Consider the following 26,359-nt stretch of genomic DNA (forward strand, 5'->3'; position numbering starts at 1 on the left):
GATAAGCATTTATTAGGTCCAGAGAGAAAACCAAGAGAGTGAGGTATTTGTTTAAATAAATCATCTGCTTCTGACAAAACAAAGAGATAGACAGTACTGAATGATGACAAATCCTTAGCCTTGAATTACAAAACTAAGATTACTAAGCAGGGGGAGAGGAGAATAGGTGGGTTTAGAAGTAATATAAGGACATCGGTGGAGGTTCCTGAGCACTTTGGTGGTTGGGTGCAGTAACTGTACATTAAACCATAACATTAACAGTATTGTAAACATATCACCTAAATGTTATATACATGTCAATTGTTTTTTTATTTAAAAGAGCTTACTTCTGGCTTTACATTCTGAATTTCTAAGTCCACTAGTCAAAGTTCAGTACCATCATCTGTAGTATTTCACTTTTTTTCCCTGAGATTACCAAGACTCTTCCTTTCGCCACAGAATAGTTTGCCTCCCTACAATTTGGAAGAAAGCAAAGAAAACTGGGAGCCCTTCTGAGGTAGAAGAAGCAGAAAACTTAGGTAGAATTCCTCAGCAAAGGGGACAGACCACCAAACTACAAATTAACTACTTCCCTGGCCATGAGCCGGTCTATCTTCAACATCTCCCAACAGTCTGAAGGGAAATGCATCTAACTGCATATACACCAAACCCCAGATGAAGCATCTTCGCTGCTGCTGACTGCCAGAGTCATCTAAATGGCACCTCCGCTTCCAGTAAAATGCCTGGCTAGTGAGACATGGATGGCTTCCCCTTAGTGCCACATGGAAAAGGGAAAAACCTCGTCATGCACGAGGAGAACCAGTTACCACATTTTGTGCTCAGTCAGGCCTACCACTTGTCTGAAAGTGGTTGGATACCAAAACTGCTAGTGACCCTTCACAATTAGGAGTCGGGCGAGACTTCACAGAGGGTCGCTTCAATCAAAGCAAGTCACCAAAAGCACAAGCAAAGGGGCCGCTGCCCTAGTCTTCCCATCTTAGTGCACAATCAATGTCCGCTCAGAATGCCACACCAGAGGCCCCACCCACTACACTGCAAGAAATCCCACTCTGGGAAGGAGCCGGCTGGCTGGGGTCGGCCCGTCTTGTTGTCCCTCCACCCACCCATCCCCCTGGAAAGGCACAATGGAGTGATTGTGTTCCCTGTGGAGGACTTCCCTTTTAAAACATAAACAAGCAAAGGTTTCCCTGATCTGACCCATATTCAAGGCAGCCTGTCCTGGGGTGGGAGAGTGGGACAGGAAGCAGGCGGGTGAGCTGGACTGAGCCGCAGACACGTGCTGACGTGCTGAGGTGGGCACAGGCAGCTGAGCATGAGCGGGAGAGGGGGGAGCCCTTCTGGAGACATCGTCCCGTGGGTGTGTGGTTCTGAATTCCTTTACTGAGGTGCTCTTTGGGGGAAGGTCTGGCAGGCTTTTCCCAGGTCTTTCAGGAAGTTAGGCACTCCATTCTGCAAGGCAAAAGAAACAGTCAGGTTCATGTCCTCAGAGCCGACGCTCAGGGTTCTTTGAGGTGTGGCCAAGAGGTGAACAGAGATGACACGGGGAATACTGGAAGAAAACTGGTGGCCTCTGCCCAGGTTTCAAAAGATCCAAAGAGCGTTGCCACAGAGAGGGGCAAAAAGTAAGACCTAGGACACAGGCATTGATACAAGAAACTGCCTTGTATCAGCACTTGTGAGTAAAAATAAGTAAATAAATAAAATAGCTGTTTCAGAGAGATACTGACTACTTTTTGTTGTTGTTAGTGAATCACCATGAGATACAGTTATAGACTTACAAACTTTCGTTCTTGCATTTCAGTCATACAATGGTCGAGTATCCATCCTTTCTCCAGTGCCCATTTTCCACCACCAGCGGTTCCAGCATCCCTTCCTCCACCCCGCCTCTGTGGCAGGGCATTCCCTATTGCTCTCTCTCTCCTTTTGGGTGTTGTGGTTTGCAATAGAGGTATTAAGTGGCCATCATGTTCGGTCTATAGCCTGCTTTCAGGGTGCGTCTCCCATCCCAAGCAGATCCTCTTAGCACCATTTACTTGGTCATCCCTTCTCTATCTGAAGTACCTTTTCCCCCAGTATGTGATGCTGGCTTCTAAGCTGTGGAGTAATCCTCCCAGTACTTAATAATTTGGGGTGTTAATTTCCCATTCTGTTAATTTATATTCCACAAATGAGTAAAATCTTCCTATGGACACTGAATACTTTTTGAAAAGAGAAAAGGGACAGGAGGTGGGACTGGACTGAGTTACAGGACTCTGCCAAAGAAATGGAAAGAAAAAAAAATTCCTAACTGAATTAGAAAATGGTAAGGATTTGGACGGGTCAGGGTAGGACAGACTTAGTTATTATCGAGTTTTGTGCAAAACTTTCCCCAAACGTGATCTAATTTACTTTGAGTCCATGAGCTAAGTTGTATCTCTGTCTACTTTTTAAAGGGGATAAATCAATGGTTTCCCTAGATGACACACACAGTCAGAAACTGGGGCTGGAATTCAAAATCACATGAGTCTGACTCCAAGCCTGTGAGCTTTTTCCCTCTCTCCAGGCTCTGCTGCGCCCAGCCAATACGTGGGATTTGTACCAGCCAGGCTAACGAGCCCCGCAATTCCAGGCTCCGAGGCATTCGCTAGTGACGTGAACTGCCACTGCAGTTTCCTTTCCTCCAGAAACACAAAACCACCCTAACAAAACCAGTAACTTCCCTGGGGCCTGGACGCGTCTGGTTGTCTCCAGAGCCAGTCTGGTCTGTCTTACTCCTTCCTAAGCAGAGATGGAATCCAGAGGCGCTATTGTTCCTACAAGGAGCAGACTATTGTCCGGAGGTTCCAAAGAGTGATTCTGGCAGGGAGCTGGGGCATTAGCAGTCCGGAGGGCCTGGCATTCCAGCCAACAATCCTTTGTCTTTTGTTCCAGCCTCCATCCTGGGTGTTGGCAGCCCCAGTCCTCGCTGGAGTCACTCAACCAAGCTGCTTCATAAAAGAGCCTCATTAGGCCTGAGACAGTGTGTCTCTGCAGCCCGACAGCCCCATGGGTTAAGTCAACATTTGTCAAGCACACTTCCCCCTCCTGCCTCCTGGGATCTCACCTTGGCTGCCCAGTTAATGAGCCAGGACGGAATTTGGCCACCCGGGTTATCGAAGTAATACATGGAAACTAGGGAGAGAAAGAAAGGACAATTGAAAAGGATGAAAAAAAAAATGTTTTAGAAAGATCCAGCCACAAACCCTGAGAATTCTGCTTCTTCATATTAGACCTAGAAAGTAAGCGGGAGCTAAAACATAATGCAGAATTTTTTTTCTCTCTCCCTTGCCTATTTTAAAGGACAAATATATATGTATAATATATACTATATATATATTGATATATCAATCACAATCTCACAAGCACAGTCTGCAGTGGTCTAAACACCTGGAAGATAGTAGATAACTGGAACATCTCTTACTGAATAACCCTTACAATCCTGAAGAAATACAGAAGTTAAACACATTTCTAAATAATAAAACAGAGACTCTGAAAAGTGAATCTCTTTCCTATCAAGGTGGCGGATGGAGAAGCATCAGACATGGTGTTCAGGTATTCACATCTGGCCTGAGATGCAGGCTGTCTTCACTCCAGAACAGCAAGTGGCCGCCAACCCCATTCCCTTTTCCCCTCGAAGTCAGGAACTTGGGACAGACTGAGACAGAGAATACATACACCCTTGTGAACAGACCCTGTGTCTTCTGACAGGTTCTGCCAGTCTCTCACCCCCCCACCCCAGGCTTGGCCAGGACCAGCCTGCCATGATTCCTCAAACTTTCCACTCTGCCGGGCTGCTCTGATTTCATCTGAACAACAGAAGCATCCACCAAGAGCAGAGGGAGGCCAGGCAAACACCTGGCCCTCTAGCCCAGCTTGGAAAGCTGCAGGGGTGAGTTCATCCCTGATCCATTAGTATGGGGCCCATTCTTTGACCTCGGAGCAGGGGCAAAGTCTCCATCCTCTGACCTGCCCACCGTGAGCACAGCCTTGAGGGAAGGACCCGGCTTTACCTTTACTCCCCTGCTTGCCGTCACTCATAATCGCCAGGGTCTGCTTGTATTTCTTCACCCGGATCACTCCCGTTCTCTCAGCAATCTGTGGTACAGAGACGCCCTGCGACAGGATCACGTAGATCTTGTGCCCATCTATATCCAGGTCTCGCCGCTGCCGGATGTAGACATACTGCGCCTCCAGTCAAGGCATGCCCTCCACACCTGCATTTCAGACCTACACAGACGTGGCCCCCAGAGCCCAGAGCCAAAAAGTGTGATACGAAACCGCCCACGTGGCCTCTACTCCCTCCTACCATCACTCACTGCCCTGCTTCCCTTCCAGAACTATGTGATAAGTACCCCAACCAAGAGGATTCTGGTTTCAGAGCATGCCTTACTTACTTGCCTCTCTTGCTTTTAATCATGGGAAGCAGAGGGGACTGAGATACTCCCTTTTTCCCAGAAGGCATCATGATGCATCACTGCTCACTTCCCAGCAGGGTGGGTCTAGGTTCATAAACCTTTTCTGAGACTCAGTTTCCCAATCCAGGAGAAAAAGTAACTATGTGGGGCAGTGGGAGCAAGGCAGAGAATGCAAGGAGTTGAGTAAGCATGTGATAAACGACAGTCTTGTTTCACTATGTTCTACTTTTACTCAACGCTCTGATGATCAACTAGGCACAGACAATGGTTAAGCAGTGTGGCTTATAGCAGGTGACCTAACAGTACTTGAATATCTAGTAAACAGATATCCACTCTGGGTTAATACTGATTCACCTAAGTAGCAAAACCTACTTTATGTTAGTAGACATTCACAAAACAACCATAGGGTGCTATTCTAAGAACAGCAATTAATTCCTGACGAACAATGAGGACATTTAAGGGGTCCTTACCATGTCATATATACCGCAAAACTTTTACATATAGCATTAGTTTTGAACCAAATTCTCTCTAAATTTGATATTAAGTAACCCCATCTCACAGATGTCAAAATTAAGGCTCACAGATCTTGTCTGAGAAACTTGTCAAAGATCTCAGACTTTAGCTAAAGTAATGAAATCTCAATCTGAACCCAGATCTAGCTCCCAAACTTTCACAGCCAGACAGGGCTCATCTCTTTAATATGTTCATTATAGTTTCAAATGGTAGAAATTTAGGTCTACACAAGAAATGCCAGGAACAATCAAAAAGCCTTCCTAACACATCACACTTGCTGTGACGCAGAAACAACCCCAACCCCATGCATGCCTCCTCCAAGTCTCTATGGAACCCACAGTTGTTTCCCCCTTTCATTCAGGCACCCTACAGGGATACATAAACACTAGATCCTCTATTTAGATTCCTCTCCAGGTACCAATGAGTCAGGTTCTTAAATGTTTTAGGGAAGAAATAATGTGGCTTGGAACTGACTTTCCTCTCTTCCAAGCTTTTAACTTTTTCCCTAGAAGCAAATTTGTCCCATTCTCTCCCACACTGGACTCAGCTCATGTATTGGCCACCTGTGGCCAAATTATTGAGGGAAACTTAACTTGATCTACTGATGACAACTGACAAGGTCTTTGAAGGGTTGGAAAGTCTGTGTACCATATAACAATATTCCCAAAGAAGTTCAAGTTCATTGTGGACTCAGATTAAAAGGCCCTCTAACAAACCAGGGAAGGAATATACTCAACCAGGGATATATCACTCCAAAACAAATCTTCTTTTCTATTTCACAAGTCTGTTCTCAGGAATTTAACAACCCTGGGGCGTGGAGAGTTCGGTGTTTGTTTCGCCTGCTACCAATCCCCGTTCAATCACTGGCATAACAAAGACCCTAAATATTTCTGGGTCTAACCATGGAGGTCCCTAGGTGCCCCTAAGCACTGGCAGGGTGGCCTGGGTAAGCCCTAGCGCTGTAGGGTCCATGCAGCAATGTGTCCTCAGGCCCTTGCACTGAACCACTGGCCCAGTTAGCTGAGCACCACTTTGGAACCCATTACCCCCAAAGACTTTATCGACCCCATTAGAGTTAAAACACACGCAGATGGGAAGATTAAAGACTCACTATGGAGTTGCTAGCACTGGAAAGATACCAAACAGAACTTTAAGGAGCCCACATGTGTGCTAGTGAGAACACATCTGCAGTCAGGTTCCTGGGGCACCCAAGAGGTAGAACCATGCTCTGGTCAGGTTCACTGAGTCCACAGACAGCTGGACTAGACCCCAAACCTGCTTCTACCACTCACTAGTTGTGAACGTGAAAAAAAAACCCAACTTCTCTTTGCCTCAGTTTCCAAAGTTAAGATGATTCTCACTTTGCACAGTCAATGGCAGGATTAGAGAAAACCACATAAAGTCTAAGGGGCTTTTGTTTGTTTGTTTGCTTTTCGGGTTACAGCCAGTGATGCGATGCACAGAGGTTATTCCCGGCTTTGCACTCAATGAATTACTCCTGACAGTGCTTGGAGAACCATATGGGATGCTGGGAATTGAACCCGGTTCGGTCGCATGCAAGGCAAACGCCCTACCCACTGTACTATCGCTCCAGCCCCCAAGTCTAAGGGTTTTGTAAAAATCTAAGTAAAATCAAATACTTATTTAAATGTATATAGTATAGACATATACTAGCTAGCAGGAAGTGGAAATTGTGCCAAAAAAAAATCTTTAGAGAGTTTATCATCTACAAGGAGCCTAGGATATATACACTTAGACAACAACACCAGACACAAGTAACACACACAAAACATATCCCCTATCTCAAGTATTTAGAAACATATTAACTTATACTGTGGCAGAGCTAGAGAAGATTCCCATGATCATATAATTCAATGATTTAAATCCAAAAGACTCTGCTCAGATGCTTTTGCATGGAAATTCACTATGTAAATCACTCAGCTGCTGTGATTGAAGAAGACAGTGAAGGAGTTGAAACTCCCAGCTGCACATCCAGCAAATTTCTATCCTGTGCTCCCAGGCTAGCGTTAAGGGGATTTCTGAGACCCTTGGAAAATCAATTAAATATTACTTCATTCCACTCAGCCACTTCATTTCATAACCAAGGAAATGGAGGGGAAGGAAGATACATCCAGGGTAAAGAGTCAAGGAAGGGTCACCCTGGGGTCAACTGAAACAGGAGGCAGGAGGCTAGGTGGTGGTGGTGGTGGTGGTGGTGGTGGTGGTGGTGACAGAGGGAGCCAGGAATAAGAGGCCTGAGTTCCTGTCCCCAGCCGCCACTTATTGGTCATTTACCTCTCTGGGTTCCTACTATGGATATGAGTATATGAATATGTGACTCAATCCTTATCAAGATCTTCCCAGAGCCCCAATTCTGTGACTCAACAGTTTCAAGGCCTAGCAAAGTTCTCAAGCAAGTATGACTTTCTCTCCAATGAAACTCTCCACCGTGATAGACACTCCATGTGGCTAGACCCAGAAACCACACTCTCGCAAATGCAAAAGGACAAAAAGCTCTCACAGGTCTTTCTGGAAGAACCATCAGACATTGCTGTCCACACCTGCGGTAAAAACTAGCTCCACAAACACTGGGTGATGGAATACCAAAATACTCAGAAGGCCAAGTAACGGCATGTGGTCCAGAAGGATACATCTCTGTTGGACAGGGGAAAGGGGTACTTCACTTCCCAGTAGACCACAGTCTTTCCGTCGACTTCTTTTTCATAGAGTTCTAAAGAGGGAGGGGGAAAAAATGAATTTAGAAACCTCCAGAAACCTTTTGAGGTCCAGTAAATAAGAAATCGAGATATGACAACCTCTAGGGTATGATAATTCACTAACTCCCAAGGCACAGAATTCTAGACAAAAGTTAGGTAGACTCATTACCACTGAAAGATTGTTGTCTAGAGGTAAATCCTAGTAGAAATCAAGATGAAAAATAAAGAATTAGGCCAAACTTGTAGGGCACCGGCAACAGTCTCTGAAGGCAATAAAACAAACTCCAGGATCCAAAAATTCCACTTCAGAGGGGTTTTAAACCAGGGTAACCACCAGGTGGCACTGCAGTACCAATAGTTTTGATTCTTGGCTCTCTTCCCTTGTGAAAAGTAACCCCTCCCAGTCAGTCTGCAGCCAGTCGCCCAGTCTAGGAGATTCAGATGGGAAATGAAGGTTTCAGAGCTGGCAGTGTATTTCCTGGACAGTTGAGAAAGGGGCAAGCCTGCCAGAAACACGCTAACCCTAAGTTTCTTATTTCTCACTGTCTCTTTACATGAGAACCAGGCATCTGGGACCAAAATGCCCTTTTCACACTCTTGTGTACAAACAGCAGCTCACTTGTGCAGAGAAAAAGAGAGAGCAATGAGATTTCGTGACACCTATATCCAATGTCAGCTCCCACCTAACCACTGAAGAGTTGCTGAGGCAATCTAAGGAGACACTGATACGGGAAACTGGATCTTTTAGTTTGGAATTTGAAGAAAGCACCCCCCCCCCTTTTTTTAAGCTTGTTGGGTCATACCTGGTGGTGCTCAGGGGTTACTCCTGGTTCTGCACTCAGGAATTACTCCTGATGGTGCTCGGGGAACCATATGGGATGCCGGGGATAGAACCCAGGTCATCTGCATGCAAGGCAAATGCCCTACCTGCTATACTATCATTCTGGCCCCAAGAAAGCTTATTAAAATCAGACCACAAATTCCACAGCTTGCCAACCCACGGTGCCACGGGAGCAAAAGCCAGTCCTTAAGAGGAAGGAAAGCAGGAGAAGATATGGTCCCTTTTGGGAGGCTGCACACTGATTCCTCTTCCCAGGCCAGAGTCCCAGTTATCCCTCAGGACACCTCCTTCCTCCTTCTTGACTATACGGTTCAAGAAGGAGGGCACTGACATTAACTTCAGGGATAATGAGCAAACCCAAGCTTGGTGATTGTGCTACATCTGGGGAGAGTCTTAGCGGACCATTCTAGAAATTGAGATCAGAGAAGTGGTGCAGAAAAGATTCTGAGGAAGCTCCAAAATATCCAGGAGGAGCACAGTTAGCTTTCGAACTTTCAGAGTTCTTCAGAACTTCCAGAGTTCTAAAGTTTCAAGCTGGCTCTCGCCATCTCTACTGCCAGGAAGTGGTTAAGAGATCCCTGATCACCCACAGAGAGAAACTCCTCTTCCCTTTGCTACAAGGAAGAAAATGAAGCTGGCTTGTTCCTCTACCCTTCACCTCGGAGGCTCCAGCACAAATCCCTGGCAGAGAAGTCATGCTGTTGCTACCACTGGACCAAACAGCATGGTTCAAGCTGATGATGCCAAACTCAACACAGCAGAGGCCCTGGGATGGTTCACCCCAAATCAGACTGTCTCAGCTATGACAGTCTCTGGAGACATGATTTTACATGCTGCCTGCGCCTGTCTCCTTGCATTGCTTTACCCCCTAGTGGAGCCAGATATACACCTTATTAGCAGTATCTTATTCCATGATTGAGCCAACACTACTAGGGAGGTTGGAACAGAGAACACCTGAATTCTCCCTCAGATGATACCAAAAATCTCCAAAAATGGGAAGGGTAAATGGAAAACACCTCTTGGTTTGCCCAAACAATGACAAATGTCCACAGAGTATAAGCATGTGATCCAACTGAGCTGATATGAGCCAATCCATGACTCTGGCTACCAACAGTACAAAAGTGGTATTCTCATTCCTGTTCCTTCTGGGTTGTTTAAATAATTAGAATAGAAGCCTGGATCTTCTGGTGACCATCTTTGCCTTGACTGAGGAATCTGCCTAAGAATTAGGTCAACACATAAGAAACATCTGCTTGGAAAACTGTTTTAAGCACTGGATGCAGCTATCCTGGAAACCAGAAATTCATAGACTTTTCAATGCAATGAACTCATAATCACTCTCCATTTTTCATACTGGAACCTTAGTTCTCTGTTACTTGGCAACCAAGAGATCCGGCTCTAGGAGTTTTTCAGTGTTTCATCCCCTTGGTTAACCTGATACTTCAGTTCCACTGTGGCTGAAACTGCAGAGTCACTCATAGCTTTAAGAGGCAGGAAGAGCCTCCTCTAATGCCTTTCACTCACTCTCTGCCACTTACATCTAAGAACTGTAGCTTAAGAGTGGCCACGCTAGGGCTGGAGTGATAGCACAGCGGGTAGGGCATTTGCCTTGCACGCGGCCAACCTGGGCTCGATTCCCAGCATCCCATATGGTCCCCAGGAGCACCGCCAGGAGCAATTCCTGAGTGCATGAGCCAGGAGTAACACCTGTGCATTGCCAGGTGTGGCCCGACCACCACCCCCACCCCCCGCCAAAAAAAACCAGTGGCCTTGGGATCTGGATGCTCCTTCCAATCCCAGCCTCGGATTCTGCTTTCCCAACACCCCAACTATACAAAATTGCTTACTGTTTCTGAATATATCATGACTTTCATTAATATTTTCCTGCCATTGTTACCCATGTTTCTTCTTAGCCTGGAGTACCCTAGAACTACCTACCTCCTTGCTTTCTCCCCTCTTTACATAGATGTATTTCTGCCATTTACAAACCTTTAATTCAACTTTCAAAGCACTACCTCAACATCACCTCTTCGAAGAAGCTTTCCATGATTACCAATATACGGCATGATAACCAACTTAAAATGGGAACAGGGGCAGAGAAATAGCTCAGTGGTAAAAAACATACAAAAACACAGAAAGAAGAGAATAAAACTAACAGTATACAAGGAACAAATCCTAGGAATGTGATGGAACACTTCATCTTAAAATGACATGACAGAAATTACAGCAGCAACAGATTAAGCACTCTAATGGATTAAGAAACAAATTGTAGGCATCACTCACCTTTAACATACGGGTCCCACTGTTTTCGGTACTCTAAGTCCATATAGACTTCGGCCAGAAGAGATGGTGGACAGTCTTCCAGAGTACCTAAGACTTTGTACTCATAAAGTCCGGATGACTATGAAACAGAACAGGCAGAAACAGCCCAGTGATTTCCCCATTGTGAGAAAGCTGGATTCCACCATGCATGAAAAATAGCTGAGGATGACATATTCACATCACACACTGATGCCAGTGTCAAGACAGTGAAAAAGCAAATAAAGGCCCTGATCTCAGGAGGCCTCTATTTCACTGTAAGTTGATGGTAATGATAACTACAAACACTATCCTGGTGATTAGGATTTAAGAAGGATTAAGTGATAAGGGGTACATGGGCAAAAAAAAGAAAAGGACCACAGGAAGGTTAAAATGATCAAAAATATTGTTATAAATATCAGAAGTCAGTCATAAAATGTGAAATAAAGCCCATTTCTGGCAGGGGAAAGCCCTGAGACATCATTAACAATCAGAACACTGGGGGTCCAGAGAACAGAGAGTGGGGAGAGTGGAAAGAGAGAGCAAGAGAGACAGACAGACAGACAGAGACAGAGAGTGGGAGGGAGGGAAGGAGAGAGGGAGGGAGAGAAGAGGAGAGGGAGAAGGGGGGGAAGAGGGAGAGGGTGAGAGCGCTTTGTAAGTCAAAGTAGTAAGGTTTTTGCCTTAACTGCTCTGGAAAACCAATGGGCACATTTAAACATGGTGAACATTTAGAGATGATTTATGCTACTTGGTAGGAAAAATATCATAATGGAGCAAGAAGATGGGTTGAAGACCAGTATGATGCTTCAATGAGAGACGGCAATGATTTAATGGCAGTGGGGGAGGGAAATCAGTGAGCTAAGGGTATGCCTGGGAAGCGTTGTCAGTAGGAGTTGGTGGCAGTCTGGCGGCTGGGAAAGAGGCAGCAGCGAACTGTGGATGAATCCAAGAGCCTTTGAACAGCCAGGTAGGTGGGAGCTCTGTTTTCTAAGACAGCAACTTTCTACTGTGAGCATTGGGTGCTCACTAAACCTCTAAGTTGGTGTGCCATGTAAGCAGCCAGCATCAGGGATCACATTACTGATTTAGACATCCCTGGGGGCATAATGACACCCCAAACATTATTTTATCAATCCTATTCATTTCAAGAGAGAATTTTTTAACAACTACTCTTTTAAATGGAAGACAAGTAATAATAATACATATAGAAAGACAGAAAATCAGGAAGAAACACCAGGTTCAAATCACAGAATCCCTCTCAGTCAGAAAAATGCCCATTTCGGGCCGGAGCGATAGTACAGCAGGTAGGGCGTTTTCCTTGCATGCGGCCGACCCAGGTTTGATCCCCAGCATCCCATGTGGTACCCCAAGCACCACCAGGAATAATTCCTGAGTGCAGAATCAGGAGTAACCCCTGAGAATCACTGGGTGTGACCCAAAAAGGAAAAGAAAGAAAGAAAGAAAGAAAGAAAGAAAGAAAGAAAGAAAGAAAGAAAGAAAGAAAGAAAGAAGAAGGAAGGAAGGAAGGAAGGAAGGAAGGAAGGAAGGAAGGAAGGAAGGAAGGAAGGAAGGAAGGAAGGAAGGAAGGAAGGAAGGAAGGAAGGAAAGGAAAGAAAGAAAGAAAGAAAGAAAGAAAGAAAGAAAGAAAGAAAGAAAGAAAGAAAGAAAGAAAGAAAGAAAGAAAGAAAGGAAAGAAAGAAAGGAAGGAAGGAAGGAAGGAAGAAAGAAAGAAAGAAAGAAAGAAAGAAAGAAAGAAAGAAAGAAAGAAAGAAAGAAAGAAAGAAAGAAAGAAAGAAAGAAAGAAAGAAATGATCATTTCTAGATTCTTAAATGCAGAGTTTCCTTGCTCTCAGTCAGAGCCTGTCTGAAAGAGTGCTGCACTGGAATTGGTCCTGCTATACATTTCTCTTTGACCAGAGCAATAACCTAATTCCTGATTAAAGGGTCTATTATCATGATCAAGCCAATGACTCTTCATTTCAGTGAAAAAGTGAACAAAATAAATATAATAAAGCCATCTTCTTAACACCACACCAGTCACTTAGGTTATGTTAAACAGAAACATGGTGAATCTGTGTAGTTTTTTGTTTTGTTTTGTTTTGTTTTGTTTTATAAAGGATGTTATTAGCTTAATTTCAGTGCCCAGCTATGTCCTTTTTGTTTTACCAAGCTGCTCAGTAAAAAGACATGAATATAAATGACACAATTCTAAACATGGAGCTTCCTGGAGATCATGAGGCTTCAGGGTTTTCCAACTCTCGTGCTGTTAACTCTGAAATAAACACATCTCAGTATAGGAATCTTGGATGTGTGGGAAAGCTTGGGATGGGGGTAGGAGTGGAGATATTGGAAGGCAAAGCCAAAATTGAATTCCTATAGCCTTTTTTTAGCTCTAAAAGTATGTGACTTACACCCAGGATGCCCAGCAATGAGAATCTAGTAGACCAGATGCCTTCTGGGTTGTGCCAGGGGCACCTCTATGGAGGGCAGGCCTGGGGAGAAGTCTCTTTTTCTAGGAAGATAATTTGTATGTATTTGTGTGCAGGAGGGAATGTCCTACACACAAACACATACTCTTATTCCCACAGATTTCAATACACCTTGGAACACAGCCAGTTAACCCCTTGTTTAGGAAAGGAGGGTGGGTGCATTTTCTATACGCACTGAGCAAAAAATATGTGTTGAGATCATTATCTTCCCAACCTTACATGAATTAGGGTTGGTTATCTGGATAAATTAAGACATACTGTTTCCTTAAACTGGGTTCCTTTTCCTCCAGAATGCGGTCACAACCTTTAGTGACCTCAGTCCTATACATGTCACAGACAAGAAAAACAGAAAGTCCTCTAGGAAAAGAAAAATAGAATGACATAAGTACGTGAACACAGAAGAATGACCTATTGTGACGACTTCCTTTAAACACTCCCTTCGTGGCAGAACTGAGAAATGCCAGAACTCCGGAGGAACAAAATGCTCAGTAACACCTTTCCTAAGATATCAAGAAAATGTATTTTTCAAGTGCGGAATAGCTCCACCCAAATTCTTGGATCAAAGCACTTTCTCATCCACTGTTCCTTTACAAAAAAGGATCACAGCAAACATAGTTGCATTTTAATGTTATCTTATAAAAACACAGAATGTCTTTTTTAAAAGATCACAAAAATAATTAGAAAATGCCAACAAAAATAAAGAGAAAACACAGCAGCATGAGGACAAATAGCTTTTTTGGGGACATAGGTCTTTATTTATTTATTTATTTATTTATTTATTTTGGCTTTTTGGGTCACACCCAGCGATGCTCAGGGGTTAGTCCTGGCTTTGCACTCAGGAATTGCTCCTGGCAGTGCTTGGGGGACCATATGGGATGCCGGGTTCGAACCCAGGTTGGCCGAGTGCAAGGCAAATGCCCTACCCGCTGTGCTATCGCTCCAGCCCCCAACATAGGTCTTTTAAATAAATATATTTACAAAATAAATAACCTTGTTTTAATAAATAACAAATACATGTAAGTATTCTATTTTTTCCTTTTTGGGTCATACTCAGTGATGCACAGGGCTTACTCCTGGCTCATGCACTCAGGAATTACTCCTGGCAGGTGCTTGGGTGACCATATGGGATGCTGGTAATCGAACCCAGTTGGTCGCATGCAAGGCAAATGCCCTACCCACTGTGCTATCGCTCCAGCCCCACAAGTAAGTATTCTTAAGTTACAATATTGAAATGGTATGGTATAAACAACTTACATTCTTGGGGGCAGGGTGGGATGCACAAGCAGTGCTCAGGAGGACTGGGGGTCACTTACTGCCTGTGGTTGCCCCTTCTGTAGGTCCTGTGGACTAGGGGCCACACCCAGCAGAGTGCTGGGGAGGGAGTCTCCAGGATACGGAGCTAAACTGGGTGGGTGGGGTGAGCAGGGATCAAAGCTTGCAGAATGCACCTCTGCCCCCTCTACCAAGTCCCCAGCACCAGCACTCTTTTTCTGTCTGTCTGTTTCTGAGCCACACGCAACAGTGCTCAGGGCTTATTTCTGGCACTGTGCTCAGGGATCTCCTGGCAGTTGCTTGGAGGAACATACGTGGTACCAGGGATCAAATCCGGGTCAGTGTGTGCAAAGAAAGTACCCTAATCCCTGTATTATTTCTCTGGCTCCAATAACTTTATTTCAAATACACTGCATCGAAGCTATGGAGTTATCACAATCTTATTATTTTTATTAACATTTCTAAATACTGGCTATAAATATTGTTATATTTTCCCATGTCGATCAACTTCACCCCAGAATTCTTTACTTATTTGTTTTTCAATCTTAAAGCTTCCTTAGACGTTTTGTGGTAAAGGGGACTTTTTTTTTTCTTTTTGGGTCACGCCCAGCGTTGCACGGGGTTACTCCTGGCTGCTGCACTCAGGAATTACGCCTGGCAGTGCAAAGGGGACCATATGGATGCTGGGAATCGAATCCAGGTCGACCGCATACAAGGCAAACACCCTACCTCCTGTGCTATTGCTCCAGCCCCAGGACTAGTATTTTAGAGCAATTATACTTGGTATAAAACTTTTTATTTTTATTTATTAGTTTTTTAACTTTGTGTTGGGGTCACACCCAGCTGTGCTCACTGTTTTCTCCTGGCTCCGTACGCTAGATCATTCCTGGTGGTACTCAGGGGACATTACAAGATAATGGGGTTCGAACCTGGAAGGCCAAGTGCAAACCAAGTGCCCTATCCACTATACTATGTCTCCAGTCCCTGGACCTTTTGAAAAGTATGAAGCAGTTTATATTCTGGTAAGAAAGCAATGGCACATCTCATCAGAACTGGGTATCATTGTTCATACAATTTGAAAGAAACAAATATAAATGTCAGCTTGATCTGTGCAATTTTTCTTTTTTAATGGCTGATATGTAAGCTACCTTAAAAATTAAAGATGCGGGGTACAGAGAGATAGTACAGGGGCAAGCGTGTGCCTTGCATGAAACTGACCCCAGTTCAATGCCCTGCAATCCAGGGTCTTCTGAGTATCACTGGGTATGGCCCTAGAGGATCCCAAGAGCCACTGGGGTAACCCACATAACCCCCAGCACTGCAGGACCTGAGCAGCACCATATCTTTGGGTCCTTACATTGAATTCCTGACCTGGCAATGTAAGGTACATGCATACAAACAACCAACCCAGGTTCAATGCCTGACACCACACGGTCCCTCAAATATTACCAAGTGTGACCCCCCAGTATGACCAGGATAGCCCGGGGTGGTCTCCAGCACCACTAGTTCTGAGCAGCACTGCGTCCTCAGTTTCTTGCATTGAATCACCAGTTCGGTTAGCTGAGAATTCCTGATTGGAGACCTGAGCACTTCCTGGAAACCCTTCTCCATTCTCAAAAAAAAAAAAAGTCAATCTTTTGTTTTTTCCATTAAGGACAACTTATTTCAATAGCAGGGGTCAAAACTGCAAATGGCTTCGGAAAATATGTACCATGCCTAATATGAAGAAAGACAATTGAGTACATCTGATTCAATATTTTAAATCTAAGGAAATGTAATAGGTTTAATCCCTAAGGATGGTAGTTAGGTGAGTAAAATAGAAGTTAGTCCTTGATAGCTTATTCAATACCAGGCATGGGGCTGAGCGTTACGTGTAGAATGTTCTACCTAATGCACAAAAGGATAATGTGTGTCATGGGAAGTGGTGCATACCCAGTTTTTAGATAAATTAGTCTTAAGGATTTCTTTTTTAAATATTCAGAGAATGCAATCCTATAGAGACAGAAAGCAGATGAATGGTGGGTGGTCTGTTACTAGGAGCAGGAATAGTGACTGGAAATAGGCAAGCGGTTTCTTTGGGGGTAACACAAATGGTCTAAAATTAGACAGTGGTGAAAGTGGTATCGCTCCACAAATTCACTCAAGATCAGTGACCCGTACACTTCAAAATCAACACATTTTATGATATATAAATTATACCTTTTTAGAGCTGTTAAAATATTTGTAAGGTAGTAAAATTCACTCCAGTTCACACAGTTAATGATGGCAAAACCTGGACTTGAAGCCAGTGATCTGAAAACAGAGTTCACGGTCTGTGATATTGCTATGAAATTGTAGTTGGCTTCTGTGAACGTATCATTAGAGAAATAAGCTGTCCAGGGTGCATATGGCTATAACTTGGGTGAACGTATGATTTATCATTCCAACTGTCACACTTTTGAGAATGAAAGAGGTGTGGGAAATTTTTTCACCCAGTCTGGCATCTGTGTATTGGGACATCTGGTCTCCCTGGCTATCATTCACAACACAATACCATTAACTTACTAGATGCTTTAAAATGTACCCTGTCATTGGCTCCCCATGCAACTCTGGCTTATCTGAAGTCCTCTATTGCTTACGTGCGAGGAAACTGAGACTTTTCTTTTTTTCTTTTTGGATCACACCCGGCGATGCACAGGGGTTACTCCTGGCTCTGCACTCAGGAATTACTCCTAGCAGTGCTCAGGGGGCCATGTGGGATGCTGGGAATCGAACCCGGGTCGGCTGCATGCAAGGCAAACGCCCTACATGCTGTGCTATTGCTCCAGCCCCGAAACTGAGACTTATATAGGCCCATAAACCCGGGAATGAGGGAGCAATTACTTACTACAACTGTATGTAGACTGAGGATTGCCAAAACTGTCATACCCTTTTTTTCACACTTCACAGTCTAAGAATGGTATTTACATTTTAAAATGGCTACATATGATATTCTCTATTTACCTCAGCCTATGAAGCCTAAAAAAATTACTATTTGCCTTCTATAGAAAAAGTTAAGCAACCCCTTCTTTAGACACCACCATCACCATTTCCAAAATATAACCCCCCAAAATTCTAATTTACTATGGAAGTTTTATTGCAAAAGCACATGTAACTTCTTATAAGTCCCACTGTATATGAGAATGTCCGGTGTCATCAAAAAAAGAAAAGAAAATAGAAAAAGGGAAAAAGAAACAAGTGCTGGTGGATTGTAAAGCAAAAGAAACCCTCATATATTGTTGATGGAAATACAAACTGGCTCAGCCTGAGGTCTTTCAAAATTTTTTAAATATAGAACTACTATATGATATAGAAATTTTACTCCTAGGTATCTATCACAAAAGCTCTAATTCAAAAAAAAAATATGCACCCCTTAGTTTGTTGTAGTACTATTTACAATAGTTAGGATATGGAAACAATAAAATATCCAAAGCAGATGGGTGCATAAAGAGACTGTCGTATACAGACGGTGGAATACCACTCAAGTTAATAGGAAAAAAAAGAAAGAAACTTGCTTTTTGCTACATCATGGGTAGAACTGGAGGGGGGTCTATGCTAAGCAAAATAAATCAGAAGGTCAAAGACAAATACCAGATAATCTCACTCCTATGTGAGATAGAAAGAAAGAAAGTCAGGGACCAGCAATGTCCCAAGAAAACAAACCTTCAGTTTCCAGAGACAGAACTGAGGTTATCATGGAGTGACCTGAAAGAGACCAGCAGATCAGTATACTGGCACTTTCGCTGGGGAGCAGTTTTTCCCTAATGTGCCGGGTCATGCGACACACCGGGTTGGGGCAGACGTGTGGCAAAGGATGACAGGCGTGTGGAGAATGACCCTCTGGGAGCAGCTGATGCCTGTTCACTTTATTGCCAAATACACACATACTTTTAGAGGGTCTTGGCTTACAGGAAGGTCCAATCACATAAAATTTAGTATTATTGGCCTATCAGCTCTCCTCCTCTGCTTTGCCCCTGCGCAATCCCATTCAAGGCTAGTTGTGCGGTCAGTTCCTGCTAAGCTTACGTGACAGTTTCTGTGTCTAGGAGGTTGAGTGAGGCTCAAGGCCAAACACTTGGTGCTGGCTGGCACCCTGTTCTTGCCAACTTTGCCCAGATACTCCCTCTTTCGAGTCTTCGCTTCTGGGCCGCTTCGCAAGATCGAGGCTTACCTGCTCCAGTGCCCTTCACGATGCTTCACACACTTTGGTAGTGGGTGTGGAGCAACAACAATATACTCTCGAAACAAAGAAACGGTTTCATTTCTGTGAACCATTTTTTAAAATTTTTATTATGAAGTACATCAAACATATACACACATATGTCCGAATAGACTAATCAACCATTGGATGGAAAGGGGATCTTTCCAAAGGACCCACCAGCCAAGCGAATTAAGTCTGAGACTCTAAGGCAGGGTCTGGTGCTGTCTCCAAACCTCTCTTGGTGACTCTGATGTGCTTGAGCTTCAGGCACACTTTCAGGTGCACGCCTTTCCAGACATTTGTATGACATAATCTCTTACCTGGCTTCCGTCTCATATTTAAGTATTATTTCCAGAATCCTTCATCACAGATCCATAACTACAGCTTCCATACCTGTACTCTCTAGCCCTTTATCCCACTTTATTTTCTTCGAGGTGTTTTCCACCTGCTATGTCACTATATACCCTCTGGGTTTATTCTCATCAGGAAACGCAGTTCACTTTTCAACGACCATTCTGGTGGTGCTGGAGGCAGAGTCGTGTAAATGAGATCACCATGTAACAGTAAGTTAATATCATTACAGGCTGGCAGGGAAAAAAAGGGAGGGGAGAGGTAAGGAAGGAAGAATAAGCAGAGAAAGCATTAAAAAGAAGGAAAAGAAACACAAAATGGGTTCAAAGAAAGTTGCAAAATTCTAATGTCTAAAATTCTGTGATTTAATAAAAAAAAACAATCAAAATACTGTTTATCCCAAGAAGCCATCTGTTTAAGAAAAGCACTCAGTATTAGTCAAAAAGGTTTAAAAAAAAAGCTACAAATCTGTTTAAAAATACATATATATGTGGAAAATGTAAGACCCTATGAACACATTTTTGTCTTTTCAGAACACATCACAGTACCTCTCCTCATCAGCACTGAGATTATGAGCAGCTTACCATGGACCAGAGATTTCTCCACATGATCCAGGTACACAGAGGATTATTCCCGTGGGAAAAGCCAGCTTGGTGGACAATTGGTTGAAATCCACTGTAGGGTTGACCTGAGAAGGGAAACTGTCTAGTTCTTCCTATATTATACATTCTAAGTGATAAACCTCAGACAAAGTGACTCATATGTTTTGCATGCAAGCCATGTTGGACTGGGTATCCACTGACTAAAACTTTCCTTTATTCAGGTCATGGCAAGTACTCAGACACAGAGGCTTTCATTTCCCTTACCTACAGGTGACTTATAACCCTTCTGCATGGGAATGTGTCACAGGCTCAAAAGAGAAGCCTTATTGGATTATCAGCCCTAGCCTCTCCTAATGGATCTGACACATATCAAAAACAAGAGAGCGAATAAAAAGAAAATGGGAAGAGCTGGTGGGAAGAATCCAGGGCCTCATTCCAGCTAAATGGAAATCTCTAGGTGGTTATTAATAAATAGGATGAATTAAACATATATAAAAGGGGTTGAATCTAAGGAATGAAAGCAAAAAAAAATTATCAAAAGTTTGGTGGATCAATGACCCTATGTTATAGGGTCCAAACAAGTATACTCTATTCAACTGAACTGGAGGAATTTAAGGACTTAACAGCAAAGATGACAAAGAATAACCTTGTCTGGACTCACCTACAGCAACGGTCAGATAGATTTGTCAAGATGAAAAATGACAAAGGGGGGGCTGGAGTAATAGTACAGCAGAGAGGGCATTTGCCTTGCACATAGCCGACCTGGGTTCAATCCCTGGCATCCCATATGGCCCCCCAAGCACTGCCAGGAGTAATTCCTGAGTACAAAGCCAGGAGTAACCTCTGGGCACCATAGGGTCTGACTCAAAAAGCCAAAAAAAAAAAAAAGTAAAATAAGAGAGGGGCCAAGGCTAATAAAAAGTCTGGATACCAAAGCTTGGGTGGAGTTTCCAGGCAGTGAACACACTGATGTGTGGAAGAATGCCATGTCCCTGATTCTATGGAGAGAAGTCACAGGAGCTCTACACGGAAGACCTTCCCAGACCTCACCCTGTGTCTCCTAATTTTTCTCTTCCATTTTCTACAATATTTTCTTTATAATTATAAAACGTTTATGTATAGCATTTTCCTAAATTAAGTGAATCTAGTAAATTACTGAACCTGAGAGGGCAGGATTATGGAATTCCTCCCAATTAGCAGACAGTTGGTCAGAAATGAGGGCAACCTGTGCACTTTTTACCTTTCACCTCTATAGACCTGTACTTACTCTGGTTGCTCAGTGCTGGATTAAACTGCAATATAAGCATGGATGTCAGAATACCTATGGAGCAACTCAATTCTCCAAAGCAAGATAACAGAGAAAAAAAGTTCAAGAAAGAAATGCTTATTCACTCTGGAGCTTATTAAAAATTCAAAGGACTACTTAATGAGGAGAAGCCTGACTTAAGATAAAATTCAGAAAAAAAATCTGAAGCCCTGGTGTAAGAGAAAATGAAGCAAAGGGAATTCAGAAGAAAAATGCTCCTCTCTTCCCCCAAATATGAAGTAAGGTGGTTATGATATGCTATCCTACAGAAGATGCAATAATGCCAATTTCAACTTACATCGAATTTAATGACCAGAAAGAAGTTCCAAAGTCCCAGATAGACAAGTGATAAGAGCTACAGCATGACAGCAGTTTGGAAGGTTTATAAAAGTAAAAGGCATCCCAAAAATAAAGAGGAGAAGAAATGATATAGCAAAGAAAGATTTGACTTAACATAGGAGGAACTGGATTCCTAAGATTGGTTCACATTGTTTATTCTCTCTGTCTTCATTTCATTAAAGAAGAAGCAGTCCACCCCAGGAATCTAAGGACCTTTCTGGGTTGGACTTGCTGAGAATCTGTGATGGCAGAAAAGATGAGTTGAACCCCTACAGACAGGAATCTATTTCCTTGTTCATGAGTGAGTCTCAAGTCTTCGTTCCAATGTGCCCGGCACTCAGTAAACAACTATTCATTCAGAAGAAATAAGTGAACGAGCAGCATGACTGCTTTTGGGGAAGAAGCCACCTGATAAAGAGCATAAAGCTGTACATCTGGACCAAATCTGTGAAATGTTATTACAGATATAATTATCTAACCTGTAATTACAGCTATAAAGAATGCCTGATTTCTGCTTCCCCAAAGGTACATCAAGATTTTGTGAGATGTGAACACTAGGGAAGAAAAGGCCCTAAAGCAAAACTCACAGACCTTCTGGAGAGATGGAATGATCTAGGTTGCCTGCAGACCAGGAGGTCTGGATGACACTTGGAAGATGAAGCTAGAAACGAGAACTGGAATCAAATGAATTCAGTGCAACTCACTAATAACACCCCCTTCTTTCAGAGACGCAATGGAGGTGCCTGTTCAAAGCACAGGTCTTCAGCCAGGTGGCTGAGTGTTGGTGGTAGGTGTATTGAGCAATCAATGTAACCTTTCTATGCATTCATTTCTAAATAGGGGAAAAGGTAGCAATCAAAGACCCAGATATGAGAGCCAATGTAAGGACTGAGAAGCAAATACCTGAAAGCTTTGAAATAGTGCCTAGAACAGCAGAAAGCATGTAGTGCATTATCTCTTACAAAAGTCCTCACCACTATTTTATTAATTCCACATTTAACAGTGTTGCTAAAAGAAGTACAAATAATAAGTGTAAGTAATAAGATCACAGATTCTTTTTCAGGTGGGTGAAGTTGCATGTAGGGGACCAGGGAAGGGAAGGTTGATTGTAGGTTAACACTGGTTAGTCCTTTCTCCCTTGCCACAGGGAGCTTAGGTTTATCGGGTTAGACCCATCACAGTGCTCCTGAGTCACTCCCATTTCTTTGTTTATCTGTAACCTCTTCTCTGTGCTCTCCTCCCCAACCAGTTAATCACCTTTTCCCCCTAATCAGATTTTGTTAACTTATAAGGTCAGATCCTTCTAAGACATTGAACTTGTATTGTAAGTTAATATTGCCTTTCTCCTCTCCTTATATGTTTTGAGTAGTTTACTTTAAAGCAATGTCCTTTTTTGTATGGACAAAGGAAGACAGTTCGTATTATGCTTTTGTAACTTGGGAGTAAATTGTCTCTGAACAATACGCACTCCAGGGCATCTGCTTCCTTGACTTAAGCCTCAGTTGCCCCTAATTTCTACCATCCCAAAAGCAGGGTCCAATGAGGGACTGAATGGACCCAGGGCAAGCTATGAGCTACCCTGGCATCGAAATGAGCCAGGCCAAAGCACCACAATACTCAACTCTAAGTTGAGAACATGGTCATGGACAAATGCTGTCATGATCCAAAAGCAACGACGAGACTAGGACCCTGCTAGGGATAGGAAAGACTAATCTGGCCTGAGCACTGTAGCCTGAGATCGAGATGACCCCAGGAGAGCAATTCTATAAGCTTAATGTATCTCTTACTGTGTCCATACAAAATGATAATTATTATGAATGTTAATATGTTTGTTGGTTAAGGAGAGGAGAAACATAACCATGGGATTCCACTCTTGGGTGGGTCGTCCTGCTGAATGAGAATCTGTCCTAGAAGAAGCTTCCTCTAAGGGAAAGACTTTACCTCTGCTGCTTGTATGACCACACCTATATGTAATCCCCAACCCCTCATGCTTTGGGATTTATCTAGACTGCAAGAGTGGGCTGGGAGAGGAGACAGAGAAGGAGAGAGCGAGAAGGAGATTGATGGGGGATCGAGAAGGAGAATGAAATAGCATAGCGGGAGGAAGAAGCAGGAGGAAAATCAGAAGTGAATGGAGAGGAGATTAGAAAAAACTGCAATTGAGACCAACCAGCCTGGCCCTCATTTTTTCCTTTGCTTGCCAGTCACCATTGGCTTCCCCAGGGTGGGAGATGCGATGAGTGAATACACAGTTGAGAAACCAGTTAAGTAACTATACTTCTAGATGCCACCCAAAATGGCATATTTTCATGACAGAAGGGGATGCATCTGGAGTCAGATTAAATAGAAACAGTCAAATAGAAATGCCTGGCAATTGTTTGGAAATGAGTGGCAAAGAAAAATGAAATAGAGTAGCAGAAAGAGAAATGGATTTTGCCTGAAAATATGTCCAATCTGTTGACACTAAGAAATTAATATTGCCTGCTAGAATAAGAGTTTCCTCTTCTCCTATCCAATGGCCCTGGCACACAGCAAAGTTTCATCCATTGTTGGGTGAATGGTTAGTTATAGTACCAAGGTATAATGCAGGCGTGGGACACACCTTTCTAGGAATGCATGAGAAAAAAAATTAGTGAAAATAGGAAAATATGCCTTGATGTTTTTGACATTCCCTAAAGTTTTTAATAGAGATATAAATGAAGCTATACCACCATGAAGTCACCACTTGACAACAACCATCATGACAGGCTGATCATTGTCACTGGGAGATCAATGTCACTGGAATGTCAGAGCAGCATGCCCTACTGAGAGTCGTAGTTGATGCCGCCAAAATGGAATTACTTTTTCGCTAAAAAGGCAACTCTGAACAGCTCACTAACATCCACGATCTGTTCTGTTCTGAATTATAAAAGGCCTGCGATAACCCACGCCCTCTGCCAGGAAGCCTCGCTCTCACTTACCTTGCCTGAAAGTGACTTAAACTACTGTGCGGTAGGTAACTTCTACCGCACCCAGGAATAGAGGAACAAACCTCGGGTGCGATGTCATCCTTCTAAGAACTTGCTTAATAACCCCACTCCTCCTGTCCTTTTGGTTACCCTTTCTCCCTGAAGCTCCAGACTAAACTTTTTAGGGCAATTTACAAGGAAGGGACAGAAGCCCAAATAAGTTAGTAAAAATGCCAGGAATAGGCGTGATAGGAGGTCCTTTAAGCAACACTGCCCTTCCAGGTCTCCCTTCGCATCCCACCTCTTGCCAAGCCTTATTTCCTCTATATTCTAACTCTAGGGCATCCAAACACCACTGCGGGGTGGGGCCCCGGTCCCTCATAGGCAAGTGCAGAGGGGCCTGGAAAAATGAGCAGGCCCATAATTTAACTCTACAATGAATTCCTAGCAAACCACTTCCTCCTTTGGGGGCAGCCTCTAGCGAGAGGGCCCAATCAGCAGACAGCGCCCAGGCGCCGCCCCTGCGCTCGCTCCGCCCCGCTCCCCGACTTCCGCGGCGGCAGCGGCGGCGGCCTCCTGCACGCCTCGGGACCGACGCGCGCTGGCCTCCGGCAAGGCGGCAGCTACCTTGTCCATCTGTCGGAAGATGTGAATGCCCTGGGACTTCACCAGCAGCGTCCATTCGGCCCCGGTCAGCGAAGCCTGCTGCAGCTCGGCGCCGGCCGCCCGGAACGAGTCCTCCGAGAAGCAGGCGACTGCACTGTCCATCCTGGCTCAGCCGCGGTGCCTCCGGCCGCAGGGGAGGATAAGGACAGACCTGGTGTGGGTTCAGGGGCGGGGCGAGAGGCCGGTCCCGTGTGTGATTGGTAGGGAGCTGAGGAGAGACAGCGGGGAGGCGGGATTTGCGGGGAAGGAGGAGCCAGGGGCAGTGGGCGGGGCTGAGCTAGAGGTGAGACTCCAGAAAGGAAAACTTGAGAAAAACTGGGAAGTAATCTTGGGAAAGATGAAGGGGATAGGAAAGCTGGGCAAGCTTGTTTAGGCGGAGGGGAAGTGGAAAAGGGGAAGGCTGAGGCTTTAGAAACAGCTCAGTAGGAGCCCATCCCAGTTCTCTCCAGACTTGGCTTCGCACCTGTACCTTCACTGAGAACAATGGGGAATGTCTCAGAGACATAAAATATTTCAGAATGATAGATTTAGAAAAGTGAGGTTAACAGAACCTAAATGCTTAAAAATCCAGGGATCAGATGTTAAGACTGTATATCAATTTAATTTCTGTTTTTTTTTCCTATCATGCATTAAAAAAAAAAAAAGAAGCATTATTGTAGGAAAAGGTCCCTGGGATTCACTAAAAGACCAAAGGCTTCTTAGAGCCCCCAAACGGTTAAGAAACCTAATCCATAATGGATCTACAAGGTTATTTGTCACTATGCAGGGTGGAAATGATCTGAAACATATCATGGTACCCACCAAGATTTACGTGGCTTGCGGCATTTATGTCTTTGTGCTACTCAAAGATCCCTTTTGCTTCCTCAGGCCTCTTTGGTATTACTGTATTTCACCCAGCAAACTGTACTTGGCTCGAATAAAATAGTGTAAACATTAAAACAAGGTAATACCACAAGGGTGCCAAATAAACTCTGTTTACAGGTTGTTTCCCAATCTGTAAAATGGGGTAAGAATTACACAACCAGTTAGAATTGAAGAGGAAATAAATATGGGGCATTTTTATAGTCTTCATAAAAAAAAAAAAAACTTCAGCTTGTTTTACAGTACTTTACTGAAAATTTTCTCCTCCCATTATTTGAAGTTTGGTGGTGAGCTTTAAATTTGGTTGTAAATTACATTTATGCCAATTTCAAAAAAAATGAAAGCCTGTTGGTAGCATGGATAAATTAAATTTGGCAGCACATTGATGCAGTGCTGGTTGTGTTTTGTCTTATGGGGCTAGGAGAAGGCATGTGGTATTTTCACAAACTATTTATACAGGGGATTAAAGGCATTCATTCCTATTTTTACAATGCCTTTCAT

The 26,359-nt window shown here is 43.7% G+C and overlaps 1 protein-coding gene across 1 annotated transcript; it reads right to left on the reverse strand.

Moving 5' to 3' along the window:
* On the reverse strand, positions 1 to 25,199 carry PCTP (phosphatidylcholine transfer protein). Its single transcript, XM_004608887.2, has 6 exons — positions 24,959 to 25,199; positions 10,788 to 10,905; positions 7,598 to 7,677; positions 4,029 to 4,200; positions 3,083 to 3,150; positions 1 to 1,449 (listed from the first exon to the last, which is right to left on the reverse strand). Exons 1-6 carry the CDS (start codon positions 25,097 to 25,099, stop codon positions 1,378 to 1,380), a joined length of 651 nt encoding a protein of 216 aa, XP_004608944.2. The 5' UTR covers positions 25,100 to 25,199; the 3' UTR covers positions 1 to 1,377.
* Positions 25,200 to 26,359: the final 1,160 nt, after the last annotated feature.

Source organism: Sorex araneus, chromosome 3 (assembly GCF_027595985.1).
Source record: "Sorex araneus isolate mSorAra2 chromosome 3, mSorAra2.pri, whole genome shotgun sequence".
Lineage (NCBI taxonomy): Eukaryota > Metazoa > Chordata > Mammalia > Eulipotyphla > Soricidae > Sorex > Sorex araneus.

Excerpts from the sequence above, each read along its gene's own strand:
- PCTP (XM_004608887.2), bottom strand. The coding sequence starts at position 25,099 with ATGGACAGTGCAGTCGCCTGCTTCTCGGAGGACTCGTTCCGGGCGGCC. Across the intron at positions 7,678-10,787 it reads GTGGGACCCGTATGTTAAAG|AACTCTATGAAAAAGAAGTC; the intron begins GTGAGTGATGCC and ends CTCCCTCTTTAG. Across the intron at positions 4,201-7,597 it reads TTCCCCTGTCCAACAGAGAT|TATGTCTACATCCGGCAGCG; the intron begins GTATCCTTCTGG and ends CTGGAGGCGCAG.